At 45.6% G+C, this 18,937-nt stretch overlaps 1 protein-coding gene and 1 long non-coding RNA gene across 3 annotated transcripts in view; one reads left to right on the top strand and one right to left on the bottom strand.

The window, feature by feature from the left end:
- LOC137334869 (uncharacterized) overlaps nt 1-9,495 on the bottom strand; it is a 28,616-nt gene extending 19,121 nt beyond the window's left edge. Inside the window, exons 1-2 of the long non-coding RNA XR_010966261.1 lie at nt 9,336-9,495; nt 7,665-7,897 (exon numbers count right to left, since the gene is read on the bottom strand). This is a non-coding gene — a long non-coding RNA (uncharacterized lncRNA). The remainder of the gene's footprint in view (nt 1-7,664; nt 7,898-9,335) is intronic.
- si:ch211-1e14.1 (UPF0606 protein KIAA1549) overlaps nt 9,165-18,937 on the top strand; it is a 292,617-nt gene continuing 282,844 nt past the window's right edge. For both annotated transcript variants that reach the window (XM_067999910.1, XM_067999909.1), the window contains exon 1: nt 9,165-9,474. In XM_067999910.1, the coding sequence (XP_067856011.1) occupies nt 9,318-9,474 (157 nt within the window). In that variant the 5' untranslated portion in view covers nt 9,165-9,317. The remainder of the gene's footprint in view (nt 9,475-18,937) is intronic.

The raw sequence follows: 18,937 nt of genomic DNA, 5'->3' as shown, positions 1-18,937 counted from the left end.
AACATGCAGGAAGATGGTTGTCGAGACCAGTCATCACAGCCCCAGGATATTGTTGCAGGAACTCCTCAGAGCTTGGGCTGAAAAGTGACCAGTGATACTCATGCTACATAACTGCCAAGTAACTACCATCTCCAACAAGAAAATGCCCACCCAAGTCTCCGACCTTCAGTGGCACCAACATGGCTGAGCCCCCACCATCACACTCTTGAGGTTCATTTTGACTAGAAGCTTAACTGGGCCATCCATATCAACATTGTAGCTACAAGAGCAGGGTAGAGGCTGGGTACTTTGCAATGAGTGACTCATCTGTCTCCTCAAAGCTTCTTTAGTATCTAGAAATCTCATATCAGAGTGTAATGGAAGATTCACCAAGTGTAACACTCAAGAAGCTCAATGCCAATCAGAACAAATCAATCTGGTTGACTGACCACTGCTACATGACTCAATATCCACCACTGATACATTGTGATTGTAGTTTCTACTGGTTGCACGGCAGCAACACACCAAGTGTACTTCGACAACATGTGACTTCCACCACCGGAAGGACAAGGTCAGCAATGTCATGGAAACATCACACTTCCAAATTCCCCTCCAAGTCACACACCATGCTTGACTTGGATATATACCATTGTTTCTTCAGTATTGCTGAGTCCTTGCTAGCATAATGGGAGCACCAACACCACAAGGACTGCACCAGATCCAGGAGGAGGCCCACCACTACCTTGTCATGGCAACCAAGGATTGGCAATAAGTATGACCTTGCCACTGTTACCCATAGGCTGAGAACAAGTAGAAAAAAATGTTGGTGTTCTGAATTAGCATTTATCCACCCAAGAGAAAAACAGCCTAAGAACGGTGCTTTGTAAACCTCCAGGCCAACAATTTTTTTTACATAGAATTACATAGAATTTTACAGCACAGAAACAGGCCATTCGGCCCAATAGGTCTATGCAAGTGTTTATGCTCCACAGACGCCTCCTCTCACCCTACTTCATCTCACCCGATCAACATATCCTTCTATTCCTTTCTTCCTCATGTACTTATCCAGCTTCCCCTTAAATGCATCTATTTATAGCAGAACTAACCATAGGAACAGGAGTAGGCCATTCAGCCCCTCGTGCCTGCTCTGCCATTTGATAAGATCATGGCTGATCTGTGATCTAGCTCCATATACCTGCCTTTGGCCCATATCCCTTAATACCTTTGGTTGCCAAAAAGCTATCTATCTCACATTTAAATTTAGCAATTGAGCTAGTATCAATTGCCGTTTGCGGAAGAGAGTTCCAAATTTCTACCACCCTTTGTGTGTAGAAATGTTTTCTAATCTCATCCCTGAAAGGTCTGGCTCTAATTTTTAGACTGTGCCCCCTACTCCTAGAATCCCCAACCAGTGGAAATAGTTTCTCTCTATCCACCCTATCCGTTCCCCTTAATATCTTATAAACTTCAATCAGATCACCCCTTAACCTTCTAAACTCGAGAGAATACAACCCCAATTTGTGTAATCTCGCCTTGTAACTTAACCCTTGAAGTCCGGGTATCATAAGAACATAAGAACATAAGAACATAAGAAATTGGAGCAGGAGTAGGCCAATCGGCCCCTCGAGCCTGCTCCGCCATTCAATAAGATCATGGCTGATCTGATCCCAACCACAAATCTAAAGAACACAAGAAGTCGGAGCAGGACCCGGCCACATAGCCCCTGGGCCCTCTCCGCCACCCACAGGGCATTGACCGATCCGAACTCAGCTTCATGTCCAATTTCCTGCCCGCTCCCCATAACCCCTAATTCCCTTTACTTCTAGGAAACTGTCTATTTCTGTTTTAAATTTATCTAATGATGTAGCTTCCACAGCTTCCTGGGGCAGCAAATTCCACAGACCTACCACCCTCTGAGTGAAGAAGTTTCTCCTCATCTCAGTTTTGAAAGAGCAGCCCCTTATTCTAAGATTATGCCCCCTAGTTCTAGTTTCACCCATCTTTGGGAACATCCTTACTGCATCCACCCGATCAAGACCCTTCACAATCTTATATGTTTCAATAAGATCGCCTCTCATTCTTCTGAACTCCAATGAGTAGAGTCCCAATCTACTCAACCTCTCCTCATATGTCCGCCCCCTCATCCCCGGGATTAACCGAGTGAACCTTCTTTGTACTGCCTCGAGAGCAAGTATGTCTTTTCTTAAGTATGGAGACCAAAACTGTATGCAGTATTCCAGGTGCGGTCTCACCAATACCTTATATAACTGCAGCAATACCTCCTTGTTTTTATATTCTATCCCCCTAGCAATAAAAGCCAACATTCCGTTGGCTTTCTTGATCACCTGCTGCACCTGCATACCAACTTTTTGATTTTCTTGCACTAGGACCCCCAGATCCCTTTGTACTGCAGTACTTTCCAGTCTCTCGCCATTAAGAAAATAACTTGCTCTCTGATTTTTCCTGCCAAAGTGCATAACCTCACATTTTCCAATATTATATTGCATCTGCCAAATCTCCGCCCACTCACCCAGCCTGTCTATATCCCCTTGCAGGTTTTTAATGTCCTCCTCACTCTCTACTTTCCCTCCCATCTTTGTATCATCTGCAAATTTTGATATGTTGCACTCGGTCCCCTCCTCCAAATCGTTAATATAGATTGTAAAGAGTTGGGGACCCAGCACCGACCCCTGTGGAACACCACTGGTTACTGGTTGCCAGTCCGAAAATGAACCATTTATCCCAACTCTCTGCTTCCTGTTCGATAACCAATCCTCCACCCATGCCAGAATATTACCCCCAATCCCGTGATTTTTTATCTTAAGTAATAATCTTTTATGTGGCACCTTGTCGAATGCCTTCTGGAAGTCTAAATACACTACGTCCACTGGTTCCCCTTTATCCACCCTATACGTTATATCCTCGAAGAACTCAAGCAAATTTGTCAGACATGACTTCCCCTTCATAAAGCCATGCTGACTTTGTCCTATTAAATTATGCTTATCTAAATGTTCCGTTACTGTCTCCTTAATAATAGACTCCAAAATTTTACCCACCACAGATGTTAAGCTAACTGGCCTATAATTTCCAGCCTTCTGCCTACTACCCTTTTTAAATAACGGTGTTACATTAGCAGTTTTCCAATCTGCCGGGACCTCTCCTGAGTCCAGGGAATTTTGGAAAACTATCACCAAAGCATCCACAATCCCTACTGCCACTTCCCTCAAGACCCTAGGATGGAAGCCATCAGGTCCAGGGGATTTATCCGCCTTGAGTCCCATTATTTTACTGAGTACCATCTCTTGAGTGATTTTAATCGTATTTAGCTCCTCCCCACCGAGAGTCCCCTGTTTGTCCAGTGTTGGGATATATCATTCTAGTAAACCGACGCTGCACTCCCTCCAAGGCCAATATGTCCTTCCGAAGGTGCGGTGCCCAGAACTCCTCACAATACTCCAGGTGCGGTCTAACCAGGGTTTTGGATAGCTGCAGCATAACTTCTAACCCCTTGTACTCCACTTCTCTAGATATAAAGGCCAGCATTCCATTAGCCTTATTGATTATTTTCTGCACCTGTTCATGACACTTCAATGATCTATGCACCTGAACCCCTAAGTTCCTTTGGACATCCACTGTTTTTAACTTTTTACCATTTAGAAAGTACCCTCTTCTATCCTTTTTTGATCCAAAGTGGATGACCTCACATTTGTCTACATTGAATTCCATTTGCCAAAGTTTTGCCCATTCACCTACTCTATCAATATCCATTTGTAATTTTATGTTTTCATCTACACTGCTTACAATGCCACCAATCTTTGTGTCATCGGCAAACTTAGATATGAGACTTTCTATGCCTTCATCTAAGTCGTTAATAAATACTGTGAATAATTGAGGCCCCAAAACAGATCCCTGCAGGACTCCACTAGTCACATCCTGCCAATGTGAATACTTACCCATTATCCCGACTCTCTGTCGCCTTTCGCTCAGCCAATTTCCTAACCAAGTCCGTACTTTTCCCTCGATTCCATGGGCTTCTAACTTAGCTAACAGTCTCTTATGTTTTTTTTAATTCGTTCACGGGATGTGGGCGTCGCTGGCAAGGCCGGCATTTATTGCCCATCCCTAATTGCCCTTGAGAAGGTGGTGGTGAGCCGCCTTCTTGAACCGCTGCAGTCCATGTGGTGACGGTTCTCCCACAGTGCTGTTAGGAAGGGAGTTCCAGGATTTTGACCCAGCGACAATGAAGGAACGGCGATATATTTCCAAGTCGGGATGGTGTGTGACTTGGAGGGGAACGTGCAGGTGGTGTTGTTCCCATGCGCCTGCTGCCCTTGTCCTTCTAGGTGGTAAGGTCGCGGGTTTGGGAGGTTCTGTCGAAGAAACCTTGGCGAGTTGCTGCAGTGCATCCTGTGGATGGTGCACACTGCAGCCACAGTGCGCCGGTGGTGAAGGGAGTGAATGTTTAGGGTGGTGGATGGGGTGCCAATCAAGCGGGCTGCTTTATCTTGGATGGTGTCGAGCTTCTTGAGTGTTGTTGGAGCTGCACTCATCCAGGCAAGTGGAGAGTATTCCATCACACTCCTGACTTGTGCCTTGTAGATGGTGTAAAGGCTTTGGGGAGTCAGGAGGTGAATCACTCGCCGCAGAATACCCAGCCTCTGACCTGCTCTCGTAGCCACAGTATTTATATGGCTGGTCCAGTTAAGTTTCTGGTCAATGGTGACCCCCAGGATGTTGATGGTGGGGGATTCGGCGATGGTAATGCCGTTGAATGTCAAGGGGAGGTGGTTAGACTCTCTCTTGTTGGAGATGGTCATTGCCTGGCACTTATCTGGCGCGAATGTTACTTGCCACTTATCAGCCCAAGCCTGGATGTTGTCCAGGTCTTGCTGCATGCGGGCTCGGACTGCTTCATTATCTGAGGGGTTGCGAATGGAACTGAACACTGTGCAGTCATCAGCGAACATCCCCATTTCTGACCTTATGATGGAGGGAAGGTCATTGATGAAGCAGCTGAAGATGGTTGGGCCTAGGACACTGCCCTGAGGAACTCCTGCAGCAATGCCCTGGGGCTGAGATGCTTGGCCTCCAACAACCACTACCATCTTCCTTTGTGCTAGGTATGACTCCAGCCACTGGAGAGTTTTCCCCCTGATTCCCATTGATTTCAATTTTACAAGGGCTCCTTGGTGCCACACTCGGTCAAATGCTGCCTTGATGTCAAGGGCAGTCACTCTCACCTCACCTCTGGAATTCAGCTCTTTTGTCCATGTTTGGACCAAGGCTGTAATGAGGTCTGGAGCCGAGTGGTCCTGGCGGAACCCAAACTGAGCATCGGTGAGCAGGTTATTGGTGAGTAAGTGCCGCTTGATAGCACTGTCGACGACACCTTCCATCACTTTGCTGATGATTGAGAGTACACTGATGGGGCGGTAATTGGCCGGATTGGATTTGTCCTGCTTTTTGTGGACAGGACATACCTGGGCAATTTTCCACATTGTCGGGTGGATGCCAGTGTTGTAGCTGTACTGGAACAGCTTGGCTAGAGGCGCAGCTAGTTCTGGAGCACAAGACTTCAGCACTACAGCTGGGATGTTGTCGGGGCCCATAGCCTTTGCTGTATCCAGTGCACTCAGCCGTTTCTTGATATCACGTGGAGTGAATTGAATTGGCCGAAGACTGGCTTCCGTGATGGTGGGGATATCGGGAGGAGGCTGAGATGGATTATCCACTCGGCACTTCTGGCTGAAGATGGTTGCAAACGCTTCAGCCTTGTCTTTTGCACTCACGTGCTGGACTCCGCCATCATTGAGAATGGGGATGTTTGCAGAGCCTCCTCCTCCCGTTAGTTGTTTAATTGTCCACCACCATTCACGACTGGATGTGGCAGGACTGCAGAGCTTTGATCTGATCCGTTGGTTGTGGAATCGCTTAGCTCTGTCTATAGCATGTTGCTTCCGCTGTTTAGCATGCATGTAGTCCTGAGTTGTAGCTTCACCAGGTTGGCACCTCATTTTTAGGTATGCCTGGTGCTGCTCCTGGCATGCTCTTCTACACTCCTCATTGAACCAGGGTTGATCCCCTGGCTTGTTGGTAATGGTAGAGTGAGGAATATGCCGGGCCATGAGGTTACAGATTGTGCTGGAATACAATTCTGCTGCTGCTGATGGCCCACAGCGCCTCATGGATGCCCAGTTTTGAGCTGCTAGATCTGTTCTGAATCTATCCCATTTAGCACGGTGGTAGTGCCACACAACACGTGTCCTCAGTGCGAAGACGGGATTTCATCTCCACGAGGACTGTGCGGTGGTCACTCCTACCAATACTGTCATGGACAGATGCATTTGCGACAGGTAGATTGGTGAGGACGAGGTCAAGTAAGTTTTTCCCTCGTGTTGGTTCGCTCACCACCTGCCGCAGGCCCAGTCTAGCAGCTATGTCCTTCAGGACTAGGCCAGCTCGGTCAGTAGTGGTGCTACCGAGCCACTCTTGGTGATGGACATTGAAGTCCCCCACCCAGAGTACATTTTGTGCCCTTGCTACCCTCAGTGCTTCCTCCAAATGGTGTTCAACATGGAGGAGGACTGATTCATCAGCTGAGGGAGGACGGTAGGTGGTAATCAGCAGGAGGTTTCCTTGCCCATGTTTGACCTGATGCCATGAGATTTCATGGGGTCCAGAGTCAATGTTGAGGACTCCCAGGGCCACTCCCTCCTGACTGTATATCACTGTACCGCCACCTCTGGTGGGTCTGTCCTGCCGGTGGGACAGGACATACCCAGGGATGGTGATGGAAGAGTCTGGGACATTGGCTGAAAGTTATGTGGGACTTTATCAAATGCCTTCTGGAAGTCCATATAAATAACATCTTTTGACATTCCCCTGTCCACTACTTTAGTCACCTCTTCAAAAAATTCAATCAGGTTTGTCAGGCACGACCTACCTTTCACAAATCCATACTGGCTCTCCCTGATTAACTGAAAATTCTCGAGGTGTTCAGTCACCCTATCCTTAATTATAGACTCCAGCAATTTCCCCACAACAGATGTAAGGCTAACTGGTCTATAATTCCCCGGTTTCCTTTTCTCTCCTTTCTTAAAAAGCGGAGTGACATGTGCAATTTTCCAATCTAGAGGGACAGTTCCTGAATTTAGAGAACTTTGAAAGATTATACTTAGGGCATCTGCAATCTGCTCACCTACTTCCTTTAAAACCCTGGGATGGAAACCATCTGGTCCTGGGGATTTGTCACTCTTTCGTGCTTATATTTTCTTCATTACTGTTGCTTTACTTATGTTAATTTTATCGAGTCCCTGTCCCCAATTCAATATTAGTTTTCTTGGGATTTCCGGCATGCTATCCTCTTTTTCTACTGTAAATACTGACACAAAGTAATTATTCAACATGACCGCCATTTCCCCATTGTCAATGTCAATATCCCCACTTTCAGTTTTTAAGGGGCCAACACTGCTCCTGACCACCCTCTTTTTCCTAATATAACTATAAAAGTTCTTCATATTGGTTTTGATATCCCTTGCAAGTTTCTTTACATACTCTCTTTTTGTAGCTCTTACTATCTGTTTTGTGACCCTTTGTTGATCTTTGTATCTTTCCCATTCGCCAGGATCTGTGCTATTTTTTGCCTTTTTGTATGCCCTTTCCTTACATCTTATACTGTCCCTTACCTCTTTCGTTGTCCATGGCTGTTTTTTTTGGCAAGTAGAGTTCTTGCCCCTCATGGGGTATAAACCGGTTCTGTATTTCGTTAAATGTTTCTTTAAACATTTCCCACTGATCATCAGTTGTTTTATCCATTAACAGATTTGCCCAGTTTACTGTGGACAGTCTCTGTCTCATCCCATTGAAGTCGGATCAATATACCTTTGTGCTCAGGGCCTCAAGAATTCTTCACTCAGGTCTGGAGGCGAAATGGTAAATGTAAGACTGACAGCAGAATGTCCGCACAAAGCATCATCAACAGGTAAAGTGTACACCAGGGGTAGGGTAGGGTAGAGTGGGGAAAGGTAAGGAAGGGTAGGGTAAGGTTAGGCAAGGTAAAGTAGGGAAGGGTAGGGTAAGGTAAGGTTAGACAAGTAAGGTAAAGTAAGGTGGGCAGGGTAAGGTAGGGTAGGGTAGAGTACGGCAAGGTAATGTAGGCTAAGGTAAGGTTGGGTAATGTAAAGTAGAGTAAAGTGGGGTAAGGTAGGGTCGGATAGCGTAACGTAAAGTAGGGTAAGGTAGGTTAGGATAGGGTAAGGTAAAGTAGGGTAGGATAGGGTAAGGTAAGGTAGGGTAGGATAGGGTAAGGTAAGGTAGGGTAGGATAGGGTAAGATAAAGTAGGATAAGGTAGGGTAGGATAGGGTAAGGTAAGGTAGGGTAGGATAGGGTAAGATAAAGTAGGGTAAGGTAGGGTAGGATAGGGTAAGGTAAGGTAGGGTAGGATAGGGTAAGGTAAGGTAGGGTAGGATAGGGTAAGGTAAGGTAGGGTAGGATAGGGTAAGGTAAGGTAGGGTAGGATAGGGTAAGATAAAGTAGGATAAGGTAGGGTAGGATAGGGTAAGGTAAGGTAGGGTAGGATAGGGTAAGATAAAGTAGGATAAGGTAGGGTAGGATAGGGTAAGGTAAGGTAGGGTAGGATAGGGTAAGATAAAGTAGGGTAAGGTAGGGTAGGATAGGGTAAGGTAAGGTAGGGTAGGATAGGGTAAGATAAAGTAGGGTAAGGTAGGGTAGGATAGGGTAAGGTAAGGTAGGGTAGGATAGGGTAAGATAAAGTAGGGTAAGGTAGGGTAGGGTAAGGTAAAGTTGGGTAAGGTAGGGTACTGGAGGCAAAAAGCCTGGCATCATTCAGAAATAATTGGATGTTGCCATGCGGGCTGCTGTGGTGCCTCTCTGGATGAATGAGCTGGGATGGGCTGTTTCATCCATCAGCGTTTCCCGACTTTCACCTCGAGGAGGAGGCGCGATTTTCCGCACTTCGAAAAATGGCACGTGCTTAACGGTTTTCTCTAGTCTGGCCGGAAAGGCGGGAAAAGAGAGTCAGCTGAGCTGTGCCGGGACGAGCGGGGGAGTGGGGGGGGGGGGAGAACGCGGATTGGTGGCAGTCGGGGGGGGGGGGGGGGGGGGGGCGTGATCAGGGTGACAGCGGCGACGTCATGACGTGCGCGCGATTTGTGGAAGCCGAGCGTTTGGGTCGGCGAGTTGCGCGCGCGACTGTAACGTCTCCCCTCCTCTCGAGCCCCCCGGAGTTGGGGTTGCGCGCGCGTGTCCCGCGAACTGGCGGAGCGGAGAGCACCGAGCAGAAGAAAAGGAGGCGGAGGGGGGAGGAGCAGGAGAAACTATGGAAAGGATTGTTCACCGGGATCGGCGGCGGCGGCGGCTCTCGACCCTGTTCACGGGCTACCGACCCTCGGTGAGATGCAGTCTCCTCAGGAACTGCAGCTCCTTGCTCGTGGTTTCGCTGCTCCTGTGGCTCCAGGCTTCTGGCAGCACATCTGGTAAGTAGCGGTCCTGCTCTGTTGTTCGTTTAAAATGCAAATGAACGGTCCTCGCATTGATCGTGATTGCATTTCTTTTTTGTTTCATTGATGCATTTTTTAATGCATTTATTCTGTTCTTTACTTGGTTTCAGATCTCGCCCCCTACCTTCTCTTTGTATGTGCTATAAACGGTATTGTTTAAAATGCTGTTGAATTTCTTGTCCAGCACAGCGGTGATGTGGCTTGCTGGGTGATCCCAAAATTATTATTTTTTTTCCCCTGTTGACGCGGTTACATTATTTGTACCCAGAGGTAGCAAAGGGTGGTACTGGTCAAGGTTATGTTTGCGTGAAGTTTATGGGGAGGTTGGGTTTGAAACTGAGTGTTGGAGGTACCGTTTCCATTATGATCAGTTATCAACCCATTGCAAGTGGTGTGATTTCGTGGGCAAGATTTTAGCTTTGCCCTGGTTACCTTGGATTAAAAAAATAAAATCATGCCTGTGGTTGGGTGAGTAAATCCACAGGGTGGTGATGGTACACTAAACCATACAAATGAGTGTTACCCAGGTTTGGTTCTCAGTCTTGGCTGATCTCAGCTGGCAGTTTGGGCAGTGCAGTTGGCCTTGGATGAGGGAAAGAAAAGATCAGCCAGAGTTCCAGCTTCTAAACGCTGCCCAGTGACTTTCGATGGCCAAGGCAGATATCTGTACATCAGATTAGGACAGGATCGGGCTTGGCTGTGATGCCCCCTGCAATGTTGACACTCACTGTCCAGGCTCACACATGAAGAATGGCACTTAGGTGAGCTACTGGAGAACAGTTGACACAAGTCACCTTCCTCAGGAGAGGGGAGAAATAAATTGAAACAAAAATGGACCAGAACCTAAGTGTAAGGAATGTCAATTTGACCAGCTTGAAAGCTTACTTTAAAATATGTTGGTGGGTGGTTTGCTATGCTGTTAGGTGGTTTTGTTCTAGTTGAAGGGGGAGGAGGGAGAAAGGAAGGGGTGCAAGAACCTATCTTTCAAGTGTCCCAATGTTTGCTGTATTCTGTTGCTTGACTGTGTAGGCAAGCTGAGTGATCAGTTTTTCTCAGCAGAGATTTTTTTTTATCCGTTCATGGGATGTGGGCATCGCTGCCAAGGCCAGCATTTATTGCCCATCCCTAATTGCCTTCGTGAACCGCTGCAGTCCGTGTGGTGAAGGTTCTCCCACAGTGTTGTTAGGAAGGGAGTTCCAGGATTTTGACCCAGTGACGATGAAGGAATGGCGATATAAATTGAATTGAATTGTGATTTTAAAAAAATACTCCCCCTTCCCCCCCCCCCCCCCCCTCCCTTGTAGTGTCTGTCTTATGCGTGGTGTGTCTCCCAATCTTTTTGGCTTAGAACTGTTGGGAGAGCTTTTGTCCTTTCTGCTGACATTTGCAGAAACATTGCAAAGTTTTACCGTTGTATGACAGTTGTGTGAACCTAGCAGGTGGGTCTTGATCTCCGTCACTCAGCACAGGTGTAAAGTTGTGAAATCAACAGAAAATGTTCACCTGTAGACCCAGGTGGGCCTGTGCAGAAAATTCAAATCTCATTGGAGGGAAATAATGCCCTCAAGTGGCATAAACTTGGTTTTAGCATCATGATAATAATGGACAAATTTTATTTACAACTTTGGTGAAGTGCTGTAACAGCGTGATTGTATCAAAACTCCTGGATCTTGGACCAATGTTGTGTCAGTTTTTCTTCATCTTCCTTGTCTGGCTTATGTATTGGGCATATGTCAATGCTTTGATGCATTAAGGTTGATGATGAGATCTTTAATCTGTGATGAAACAATGAAACAGCAACACTGAATACATGTAGAATAATGAATACAAGGGATTGGGTTGCAAAGTTATTATCTAATTGAAGGCTTCAGATATCTTTGCTCTTGTGTGATTTATAAATATCATGTTGAACCTCAAGGTTAGGTTACAGTTATGAAACTTCCTAATATCTTGTTTTCAAGAGTGTTAAATGCTGTTTTCTTGTTTCACTTTGAAGAGACAGATAAATTGAAGTTTTTTTGGTGATGCATAACTTCTACTGTTTGTATCTCGTAATGTGGAGACAGATCTACTAAAACCAAGTGGTACCATTACTGCATTTCTTCATCTTTATGATCAAAACTATCTGTACAGCTGCTTCTGCTGTTGCCACCACTTCCCCCCCCCCCCCCCCCCCCCAAACTGTCCTCACCTCCCTAACGCCTCTTGGTCCTGACCACCCCCAACCCCCCCACTCACCTGATCTGCTGTTAGTCCATAGTTTCTCTCCCAACTTGTCCTGCTCTCTTTAAGACCATCTCTTTCATGGGACCCGCCTCCTGCTCCCTCAAACCCCTGCCAACTCTGCTGACTACTCGACGACCTTTCCTGGTCCCCATATTGCTGACGTTATTAATGGCTCTCATTGGCTCACGCATTGTCGCTCTCTTTTTCAGAACAGCTGTCCTTATCGTCAATGCCTCTTCAAAAAGCTGACCCTTAATCTGTCCATCCTCTCCATCTACTGCCCCTGTCTAGTCTCCTTTCCCTTTCTATGGTCCTTCAATGGGTCATTGCATCCCAACTCCGTTCCCAGCCCTCTTTGCATCACCTCAGTCCGATTGCTCCTTGTTCTCCTTCATCTGTCCCTGGGGCTCAGTGAGGTCAACCATGTAATCCTTCTGCACCACCTCTCCTCTGTTGTACAGCTCGATACAACTGATCTTGTGTAGATCTCAATTGCCTCTCCCAGTGTAGCCAGCACTGTTGCGGGAATGGCTTATCTTTGTGGCCCTGCATGGTTACATGGATCCATCCTTGGCCTGCTGTTCCTTATTTACATTTCACGGTAACGTCGTTCATAGGCACGGGGGTCAGCTTCCATATGTACACTGATGTCACCAAACTTTACCTCTCCACCCCATGACCACTTCTGTGTTGTTAGACTACCTGATTGGCATAAAGTTGTGAATGAGTGAGCTTTTCTTCAGCTGAACATTGGGAAGACTCTAGCCATTATTTACAACCCACATCTATAACTTTGCTCCCTTGGCATTGATTCCATCACCATTAATTTTGGCATCAGCCCCAGCCACTGGTGCAGGCTGCTTCAGGCTTTGTGGAACCTCGGCATCCATTTTGACCCAGAGTTGGATTTCAAGCCCGACAACCCATCCATTGCGAGTATTGCTCGCTTCCTTCTGCAACATTGCCCGCCTCTGCCTCTACATCACCCCCGCTGCTGCCGAAACCCTACCTACTTTTTTGTTGCCATTTAGACTTGATTGCTCTATCATCTTCCTTGCCAGCCTCCCATCCTCATCCCCCCCCCCCCCCCCCCCCATAAATTTGTTGAAAACTTAGCTACCTGTATCCTCTCCTGCACCAACTCCTGTTGACCCATTGCCTCTGTCCTCACTGATCTACACGGGCTACTTGCCAATACAGGGAATTTCAAATCCTTGTTCTCATCTTCAAGTCCACTATGGCCTTGCCCCACCCTACTGTTGCAATTTACTACAGCCATGCATCCTGTTCCATGCGCTGTGGCTCTTTGACTCTTCTGTGCATTCCCCCCTCCATTTACCCTATCTTTGGTGGCCTTAGCTCCACTCTGGCACACTCTTCCCTAAATCCCTCTGCTTCTCTTCTACCCCTTTATCTTTAAACGTCTTCTTTAAAAACCCATCTTTTTGACCAAGGTTTCATTTGCTTCTCCTAACTCCTACCATGCCTATATAAGTGGAAGTTATTGGTGTTATTAGCAGAAAATAACTTTGAATATGGGGAAATTCGTCAAACAACAAGTGCCAATCCCTAAGTTTCCAGCAATAAGAAGCGAAGCCGTACAGACCAGAAAGATCTCAGATGTAGAACACAGGAATATCCGTCATTAAATTAGATCATGGCTGATCTGTGCCTCAACTTCATTTACTCGTCTTTCTCCCATATCCTTTGATACCCGTACCATTGTATTAAAGTAACAATGGTGAAACTTTCATGGTCAGCAGCTTGATAAGGAGAGCACATTATCCAGCAAGACTGATACTTCATATGAAGCAGCCTTGTAAGATGTAATTTTGAAGCCATTTAAAAAAAAAACAGAAAATGCCTTTTTGTGCTCATGAAGATGACCTGGTAATAATACTGGAGAAAGAAACTCTTCCCATTGCAGGGTTCCACTGTCAGCATCCAGCATTCTGCGGGTCAAGTATAGCACGACCAGATGCAGTGTCACGTTCCTTCTGTTCACCTCTAGCTCCAACCTTAGAACAGCACTTTTTTTCCCATTTCCCATACCAGTGATCTTAAGGCCCTGGACCCTTTTGCATAATCACTATTAATTAGGACTAGTTTTGTGCTGTAGGCCCATGGAAATAGATTGAGACTGGACAAGTGTATTTCACATTGGACCCTTACAGCCGGCAAACATTCATCCCATTAGTCTGAGCTGGTTTTGAACCCAGGCCCCAGAGGTTATAGGCCAGTGTGTGACCTGCTGCGTCACCCATCATTGGGTGGTTATGTGCTGATTTACTGTGTGAGCTTCATTGCTTGTGGCACGTGAGCTCCTCAAATGCATCAGGTCTGTTCAGCAAATAGGCAAACTACAAGAAAGTGCGGGGCTAACTGACAGCAGTTGGCATAGCTGATTATTTGGAAAATGACTTGCTATAAAATAGTGTCTCATTTTGCTTGATGTGGACTCATAAGCAAATCTCCAGGTTGTTCTGTCAGCAGCATGGCTTGTTGAAGCCCAGTATTTATATGCATCTCCTAAGTCAAATATAAAGATAAACAAAATGGTGACGCATTGGGAAAGTTGGGTCGCTATCATGGCCTCTCAGCTTTAGCGAGTGGGATTAAAAGATTCATTATAGTTTTTTTTTAAGGATTTCACATCCACCATTCACCACCTTCTTGGGATCCACAATGCAGATTTTTTTTTGTGTCCCCTGCTCTTCCTCCCCTTCCTGCTTGTTGTCACTAGGCCTACTAAGTGTATTAGGAACAATACAGTATGGGAAAATGTCACTTAAGGAAAAGCACTTTTATATTCAGCCAATATTCTTATACTTTTAATTTGTCACCTCAAACAGCTGTCATTACCTCACCACTACCTCAACCAGTGCAGACTTATATCCACCAAGTAAAGAAAGAACGTACTTGCATTTATATAGCACCTTTTATGACCTTGGGATGTCCCAAAGGGTTTTACAGCCAATGGAGTACTTTTTAAGTGTAGTCAGTGTTGTAATGTAGGAAAACATGTCAGCCAATTTGCGCCCAGCGAGGTCCCGCAAGCAGCAATGCGATATATGACCATATCATCTATTGCGCCGTTTTAGTTGAGGTATAAATATTGGCTAGGACACCAGGAGAACTTCCTGCTGTTCTTTGAATAGTGTCATGGGACCGTTGATGCCCACTTAAGAGAGCAGATGGGGTATAATTTAATATCTCATTTGAAATATGGTACCTCTAACAATGCAGCACTCCCTCAGTACTGCACTGAAATGTACGCCTGGATTGTGTGCTCAAGTCTCTAGAGTGGGGCTTCAATCTAAGACCTAACTCAGAGGCCAGTGTGCTACCCACTGAGCCACGGCTACACCAAGTACTTCAGTCTCGTGTTATACGGCTCAAAACACTCTCCACCAAGAGACAAGTTTGGAAAGGCAAAAGCTGTGCTTTCCAAATCACTGGTATTTTTCACAGTTCAAGTGGACATATTATGAAAATTTCATGCCACACCCACCCTGCACTTCAGTGAAATCCTAGCAACAACACTTGTCTCTCCTTCCCTTCCAAGGGTATGGGATTATGCACCTGGTGCTAGCTTAGGTTCACCCTACAACAGTGGTACTTGTAACATGCCCAGGGGCTACTTGCAGCCAACCTCTTCCTTCTGTGACCTGCTGTACCGAGTGCCTCTGGGACCTTTTACATATATCTTGAACTCTTTGATGTCTTGGGAACTGGGATCTAGTAGAGAGACAAATGAAGTAGAAAAGTTTGACAAAGAAAAGTAGCTGTATGGTAGGTCTGTGAGAATGGCCATTGACCAAACGCTGCTTGGGATTGTGGCCCTCAGTGAGTACCATTGGCTCATACAAAGATTTCAAGTCAGCTCAATCAAAGTGGAAGGAATTGAATCTTTTTGCCAGATCTGTTTTTTTTGAGGGTCGGCAGGAAGACAAGGCATGCTAACTTGTGATTGTGGCAAATCAGAAATGAATGCAAACTGTTGGGAGGAACTTTGAAGCGGTGTCTGGAGATTAAGGCCATTGCTTCGGCTACTTTGTTTCTTTTAACATTCTGTTTGAGACTGGTCAAGTAAACATGATATGGTTTAAGCTTCTCGGTTTCTGTGATGCAATTTATTATTTTTGTGGTGATTCATTCAAAAGTTGCGATATTGAAAGATTAAACCTAAACAATATTTATAAACCTCAATGCCAATGACCCACACATAATTCTAGATACAAAAAGGTGAGATAAAATTAATCACAATAGTAGTGTCCCAGTTGCTTCTCCAGCTGACTCCATTGAACTTAACAAAGACCAAGGAACTTCTCATCAGTGTGACAGTACCACACTAACCATTGCTTTTACTCACTTGGACAGTGGGGAGCCTTTTTTTTTAAACAGAACTCTGCCTGAGGCCAACTTTGGAAACCTCTGCCCAGATTGCTGTCAGTTTGAGAGTAACTGGATTCACTAGCCAAACTATTTTGACTCCTAATATATGTATTTAGCAATCAAGTGAGTTTAATTCTGATCTCTCCTAATTTAACTTGATGAACTTGCAGTGTTGGCTCTGTAATTGTAAATCAGTGAGAATGTCGTTCTGCATAAACCAAGATAATAAAATGGAACCAAAAAAATTCACAAAAAATACAATTTCAAGCTTACAATCTCAATTGTTTTAATTGTCGGTGCAAACTTTGCACATTGGCTTCTTCGTGTCATCAATTTTTCCCCCTTTTTTTCCAACTTACTCTTCTCTTAAAGCATTAACTCCTTCCTACAGTTGTAAAGGCCCTCTAGGACCTCGCCCGGGTGAGCATCCTTCATATGTATCTGAATGCACGAAGCATACGTAATAAGGTAGACGAATTAACAGCGCAAATAGATGTAAACAGATATGATATAATTGCGATTACGGAGACATGTCTACAGGGTGACCAAGGCTGGGAGCTGAATATCCAAGGGTATTCGATATTTAGGAAGGACAGGCAAAAAGGAAAAGGAGGTGGGGTAAAGAATGAAATCAGAGCAATAGTGAGAAAAGATATTGGCTCAGAAAATCAAGATGTAGAATCAGTCTGGGTGGAGTTAAGAAGCACCAAGGGACAGAAAACAATGGTGGGAGTTGTCTGTAGGCCTCCAAACAGTAGTGGTAATGTAAGGGATGGCATCAAACAGGAAATTAGAGATGCATGTAACAAGGGTACCACAGTAATCATGGGTGACTTTAGTCCACATATAGACTGGCCAACCCAAATTAGCAATAATATTGTGGAGGATAAATTCCTGGAGTGTGTACGAGATGGTTTTTTAGACCAGTACGTTGAGGAGCCAACCAGGGAACAGGCTATCCTAGATTGGGTATTGTGCAATGAGAAGGGGCTAATTAATAATCTGGTTGTGCGGGGTCCTTTAGAAGAGTGACCATAACATGATAGAATTCTTCATTAAGATGGAAAGTGAAGTAGTCCAATCCGAATCTAGGGTCCTAAATCTAAACAAAGGAAACTATGAAGGTATGAGGAGTGAGTTGGCTATGATAGATTGGGAAGCTTCATTAAAAGGCATGACGGTGGATAGGCAATGGCTAACATTTAAGGAACGAATGCATGAATTGCAACAATTATACATTTCTTTCTGGTGCAAAAAAACAAAAGGAAAAGCGGCTCAACCATGGCTAACAAAAGAAATTAAGGATAGTATTAGATTCAAAGAGGAGTCATATAAAGTTGCCAGAAAAAGTAGCAAGCCTGAGGATTGGGAGCAGTTTAGAATTCAGCAAAAAAGGACCAAGAGATTGATTAAGAAGGGAAAAATAGAGTGTGAGAGTAAACTTGCAAGGAACATAAAAGTGGACTGTTAAAGCTTCTACAAATATGTAAAAAGAAAAAGATTAGTGAAGACAAATGTAGGTCCCTTACTGTCAGAATTGGGAGAATTTATAATGGGGAATTATGAAATGGCAGAGCAACTAAGGTACGGTACGGTAGGGTACGGTAGCATAGTGGTTATGTTACTGGGCTAGTAATCCAGAGGCCTGGACTAAAATCCAGAGTCATGAGTTCAAATCCCGCCACGGCAGCTGGCGAATTTAAATTCAATTAATTAATTAAATTCAATTAATTAAATAAAAAATCTGGAATTAAAATACTAGTATCAGTAATGATGGCCATGAAACTACCGGATTGTCGTAAAAACCCATCTGGTTCACTAATGTCCTTTAGGGAAGGAAGCCTGCTGCCCTTACCCGGTCTGGCCTATATGTGACTCCAGACCCACAGCAATGTGGTTGATTCTTAATTGCCCTCTGAAATGGCCCAGCAAGCCACTCAGTTGTAAAATCTCGCTCCGAAAAGTCATAATAAGAATAAAACCGGACGGACCACCCGGCATCGGACCACGAGGCACCGGACACGACAACGGCAAAACACCAAGCCCAGTCGACCCTGCAAGGTCCTCCTTACTAACATCTGGGGACTTGTGCCAAAATTGGGAGAGCTGTCCCACAGACGAGTCAAGCAACAGCCTGACATAGCCATACTCACAGAATCATATCTTTCAGCCAACGTCCCAGACTCTTCCATCACCATCCCTGGGTATGTCCTGTCCCACCGGCAGGACAGACCCACCAGAGGTGGCGGTACAGTGATATACAGTCAGGAGGGAGTGGCCCTGGGAGTCCTCAACATTGACTCTGGACCCCATGAAATCTCATGGCATCAGGTCAAACATGGGCAAGGAAACCTCCTGCTGATTACCACCTACTGTCCTCCCTCAGCTGATGAATCAGTCCTCCTCCATGTTGAACACCATTTGGAGGAAGCACTGAGGGTAGCAAGGGCACAAAATGTACTCTGGGTGGGGGACTTCAATGTCCATCACCAAGAGTGGCTCGGTAGCACCACTACTGACCGAGCTGGCCGAGTCCTGAAGGACATAGCTGCTAGACTGGGCCTGCGGCAGGTGGTGAGCGAACCAACACGAGGGAAAAACTTACTTGACCTCGTCCTCACCAATCTACCTGTCGCAAATGCATCTGTCCATGACAGTATTGGTAGGAGTGACCACCGCACAGTCCTCGTGGAGATGAAATCCCGTCTTCGCACTGAGGACACCATCCAACGTGTTGTGTGGCACTACCACCGTGCTAAATGGGATAGATTCAGAACAGATCTAGCAGCTCAAAACTGGGCATCCATGAGGCGCTGTG

Source organism: Heptranchias perlo, chromosome 18 (genome assembly GCF_035084215.1).
Source record: "Heptranchias perlo isolate sHepPer1 chromosome 18, sHepPer1.hap1, whole genome shotgun sequence".
NCBI lineage: Eukaryota > Metazoa > Chordata > Chondrichthyes > Hexanchiformes > Hexanchidae > Heptranchias > Heptranchias perlo.
This window is presented reverse-complemented; position numbering and strand designations above follow the sequence as displayed.